Genomic DNA, 4,727 nt, shown 5'->3' on the forward strand with positions numbered 1-4,727 from the left:
TATTCACAAGAGCAAGGACATGGAGTCAGCCTAGCCGCTCATCAGCTGATGGGAGGATAGTGAAAACGTGATATGTACGCGCAATGGAATTCTGTTTGGTGTGAAGAAAACAGAAACCACGAATTTTGCAGGAAAATGGATGGGTTGGGAAAATATTGTGTTAAGTAAGGTGACCTAGACTCAGAAAAATAAAAATCATGTATTCTCTTTCCATAAGGGTTGTAGTTCATCAAGTCTATAAATAGGTATATAAGTAGGGATAAGCATGGATAGAGAAGCTGAAACCAGAAAGGTAGCCAGGAGAAGGGAGAGGGAGTTTGGGAGCGGGGTGGGCAATAGGACTATGTGATGTGAGACTCGAGAGAAAGCTACTGGGTGGAGGGTATTAGAAGAACACAAGGGGGCTAGAAGAGAAGTGTGGGGGAGAAGATCAAACAAAAGCTAATCTTGTTTGAAAATTCCATAATGATTTTATAATTTTAGAGTGTTGCGCATACTAATTGAAAAGAGCCTCAATTCCATGTAGTGAAGTCAGGACTTCTCGCCTGCAGTCTCTAGATCCTGGGTGGTTTGCTTGTGGGATTTGCCACTTGTCTGTGAATATGGCTTCTGCTTGTTCTGAGCAATGTTACACAGCAGTAAGTTTGCTTCCAGGATTTCTGAAGCACAGGCGTTGATTGGTGGAGTCCCAGGAGTGTAACCACAAGCATGCAACTCTGCTTTTCCTTTTCCTGGGATGGTTTACAAAGGTTCCTCCTGTTTCAGTTTTGAGACAGTGTCTCACCATGTAGCCCTAGCTGACCTGGAATTTATGGTGGAATCCAGACTAGCAATGGTCCTCCTGCCTCTACCTTCCAGGGGCTGAAACTACAGATGTGAGACACTGTATCCAGTTCCATCGTTTTCTTAACAGTGTGGTTATAGACCCGGCACAGCACAGCTACTAAACGTGGAGCTCTTGGGAACTCAACCACAACCGTTGAATGCTTTCTGTATGTCTCTTGGGGAATATTAGGTTACCCACCCACATTTTGAATTTGCTTTTATTCAGTCAAAGAGGGTAAATGCTAGATTGAGATCTATATAGTTTTTCATATTGTTATCCAATTTGATATGAATAAAAAAACACAGAAATCAACAAAAAGTATTTAATTTTGTTACATTCAAAAGTTGGCTAAAATAAACTGCACATTGCATAAGCTATCACAGATTCCAATAGCCTCACCCTTTCGGTCACCACACTACCCATCTCAAATGCAATCCTTTCCCCTGACTCAAAATTCTCAGTAAAAAAAAAAAAGAAAGAAAAAAAAGAAAAAAAAAACCAAGAAAGTTGAGACTGGGTAGGAGGATTCCAAACTCCAGGCTTTAGCAGCTGAAGGCACTGAAGACATAAATTAGGTGGAGGAGCTCCTAGCCGGCCTTGGCCAGCTCTGCCTCGCAGACCCAGCGGAAGGACCTCTGGCAGGCGTCATCATTCCAGTTACCAGCAGAGGTGAACTGAGCACAGTCCTCGCCTCCTCCAAGCCCATGTCCATACCAGTTATCTGGCTGCTCTGGGGCCCAGTTCCTATGAGCAGACACAGGGGTGAGTCTCCAGAATCCAGACTCTACCCCCTGCCCCAGGGCCAAAGCCTTGGGAGAAGAGGTGGTCTCTGGCCAAAGGCCACTAGATGAGGGCACAATGCAACACACACTCACTTAAAGCCTTTCTCCAGTTCCGTTCCATCCACCCATCGCCAGGGCCCATTTTGGTCTGTGAGGCCCATCCAAGTGACTACGTGGGCTAACTTATCCTGTAGAAAATTCTGAAGAAAGAAGAGGGTGTGGTAACCTGTTCCTTAGACCAGAGAGCCCCCCCCAAGGAGCCTCCCCACCCAGACATCACCTGCTCCTCCATGGAGTTGACCATCACCAGGTGAGCATTCTCCAGCTGGCAGTACTTGTCAGCCTCAGGCCATGACTTCCTAGTTTGAGAGAACCAGTAGCAGCTGCCTTCATGCTTTACCCAGTGAAGGGGGCAGCAGGTCCTTTTAGAGTCTACAAAAGGAAAAGGGGGGGGATGGAGAACAGAGGCGCTGTCTAATATGCCATATTCCAATAACTGGAACAAACTATACCCGTCCACCTCCTCACCGAGGTTGGCCAGCTGGCACGACAGGGCCTTCAAGTCCTTCCCCAGCTGTTGGACACGCTCCATTATTTCAGAAAGATCTGGGACACACAGATGGACGTGAGACCAGCGCTCTACTGCCACAGCTGCTTGGCGAGTCCCTGGTGCTCAGGTGGCCTGGACAGGGCTTAGCTAGGAACGTCACACACTGCACACACGCACACCTCCTCCCAGGGTACAGGAAACCGAGCTCTAACCTGTTTTCAGGGCCTGTTCCTTTTTCTCCACTGTGCTCTCCAGAGAAGTCACCTTCTGGCTCAAGTTTCGGCCTGGAAGACGATGGTTCAGCCCCAGGGACCAATTTGCCCACACCCACTGCCCACTCTTAGAGACCCGGGCCTCTCACCTGCCAGCAGTTCCTGCCTGTGATCGTCCACGTCCACTTTTAGAGAACTGATCCTTTCTTGCAAGCTGTCACCTGCGGAACAAGGGACTGGATCAGGACTCTGTCCTCCCTACCCAGCCCACTCCTGCCCAGAACCTGGTCAGAGCCCAACTCACCCTTGGAGTTCAGGGCCTGTAGTTCATCCTTCATGTAGGAGGTGAGGTTTTCTGAACTGGCTCTCAGGGTGCCTAGGTCCCTCCTTAACTGGGAATCTGATGGGGACGATAGAATGATCAGAACCAAGATTGCTCAGTCCCCTCTGTGGCAGCACTAAGATGGACACTGCATGCAGGGTAGCATTCTGGGTCCCACTGGGGCAGACACCGTTGTTACCCAGGATTGCACTGGAGCCAACTGAGGCTTAGGAGGTGAGGTAATGCACAAGAATGAGTCACATGGCCAGCAGCCATCCCCTTCATGGGTCCTTGTGTCCCCACCAATGTCCCTACCACTGCTCTCAGCTATTTCCCCACACGGGTCCCTGTCCATTATGTGTCTCTGCTGTTAACCTTGCCATTGCCCTGGCCCTCACTGCTGTCCTTAAGTCTTTGCACCCATCACTGCCTCCGCCCACCCTGCACACCAACACCCCTGTGATTCCTCTCTTCCCTGCGATGCCGAGGGCACCCACTTTGGGATCCAATCACAGCGACAACCACCAGCAGCAGGAAGCCAAGGCCCAGGGAGAAGAGGAGGAGGTGGGTCCACGAGAAGACATTCCACAGGAAGGACTGGGGAGGAGCCGCTAAAAGAAAAGAGGGGGTGTCAGGACTCAGGGGTTTCAGATTGTAAGAGGGAGAGAGAAAGAAGGGAAGGAGTTTCTGGGGTGAGGAGACCGCCGAAGGCTTGTCACTGGAAGTGGAGAGGACATAGCTAGAGAATTGGGGGACTCTGGGTGCCCGGGCGTTTGATGCCTCCAAAGCATTGAACATTTGCAGTTCCTTGAACCTCTCACAGCCCTGAGGTCGTGTTTAACACCCACTAGGAATTCACATGCATATAAGCACACAGAATCTAGCACAGTGCTAATGATGTCTTGACATCAGAGCGGGGAGGCACAATAGGGCAAAAATAGGGGCAGCCAGGTCCCTAACACATGTCTGCATGGTCAAATAAAAGAGTTCCATTCCAGGGGGCTGGAGAGATGGCTCAGTGGTTAAGAGCATTGCCTGCTCTTCCAAAGGTCCTGAGTTCAATCCCCAGCAACCACATGGTGGCTCACAACCATCTGTAATGAGGTCTGGTGCCCTCTTCTGGCCTGCAGACATACACACAGACAGAATATTGTATACACAATAAATAAATAAAAAAAAAAGAGTTACATTCCAAATCCAACTAAGTGCATTGCACACTCCTTATCTCCCCACAGAGCACAGGAAGCCAAATCACCAAGGTCTTCCTTGGTCCTGTCTTATTGAGGACTTTGTATCCTCTTCACAACGGGCCGCCAGTGCTTAGTCCTGTCCCCACCAGAGTAAGGCACACAACAGTGCCCAGGGTGGATACATAGACAGACTATGACAGCAGAAATCCTAGTGGACTCGTGGAGAGGAGGACCTGCTAGGAGTGTATGTCTGTTTTTCTCTCACCCTTTCCAGTCTCTGGGTTTTTCTCCTCACTCCGCAAGTTCTGGAAGTTCTCATATGTAACTGTCATGCTTGGACAAACAAACAGTAGGCCGTTGGGGCTGTCGGAACTGAAAGTGAGAGACAGGATCCAGGGTGATACAGAGCTGGGACCAAGGAGAAAGCTAGAAGCAGTATTTAGAGCTGAGATACAGACCGGAACTGAGATCAAATATGTCATGTGCTCCTACTAGAGTGAAAAGGGACTGGTGAGGGCCGGAGAGATGGTTCAGGAGTTAAGAGCACATGCTTCTTTCTCGGAGGACCCAGGTTCAGTTCCCAGCATCCACATGGTGGCTCCCAACCATCCATAACTCTAGTTCCAGGAGATTGAATATGCTCTTCTGATCTCTGTGGGCATCAGGCACATACGTGCTACATAGACATCCATGCAGGTAAAACTCACATAAATAAATAAATAGAAAAATTACAAAGGCGGGCAACGTGCAACTGAATTAGAAATGGGGTCAGGACTGGACTAAGTACCAGGGTTCAGCTGAGTTTGGAATTTGGAGGTAATGCCCAAAGCTAAGCTTATTGCTAT

At 49.2% G+C, this 4,727-nt stretch overlaps 1 protein-coding gene across 2 annotated transcripts; it reads right to left on the minus strand.

Annotated features, from left to right (window-relative positions):
* Positions 1 to 1,350: 1,350 nt before the first annotated feature.
* On the minus strand, positions 1,351 to 4,242 carry LOC121456907 (C-type lectin domain family 10 member A-like). Of its 2 annotated transcripts, none has more exons than XM_041665443.1 (9): positions 4,148 to 4,242; positions 3,190 to 3,303; positions 2,675 to 2,770; positions 2,520 to 2,591; positions 2,371 to 2,442; positions 2,112 to 2,214; positions 1,889 to 2,030; positions 1,702 to 1,808; positions 1,351 to 1,570 (listed from the first exon to the last, which is right to left on the minus strand). In XM_041665443.1, exons 1-9 carry the CDS (start codon positions 4,212 to 4,214, stop codon positions 1,414 to 1,416), a joined length of 930 nt encoding a protein of 309 aa, XP_041521377.1. In that variant the 5' UTR covers positions 4,215 to 4,242; the 3' UTR covers positions 1,351 to 1,413. The 2 variants fall into 2 exon arrangements, with proteins under 2 accessions (XP_041521377.1, XP_041521375.1); XM_041665441.1 differs by having other exon boundaries at positions 3,190 to 3,330; positions 4,133 to 4,214.
* Between the last annotated feature and the right edge of the window lie 485 nt (positions 4,243 to 4,727).

This window comes from Microtus oregoni, unplaced genomic scaffold (assembly GCF_018167655.1).
Source record: "Microtus oregoni isolate MIOR12 unplaced genomic scaffold, Mior012 000015F_ref0000493, whole genome shotgun sequence".
NCBI lineage: Eukaryota > Metazoa > Chordata > Mammalia > Rodentia > Cricetidae > Microtus > Microtus oregoni.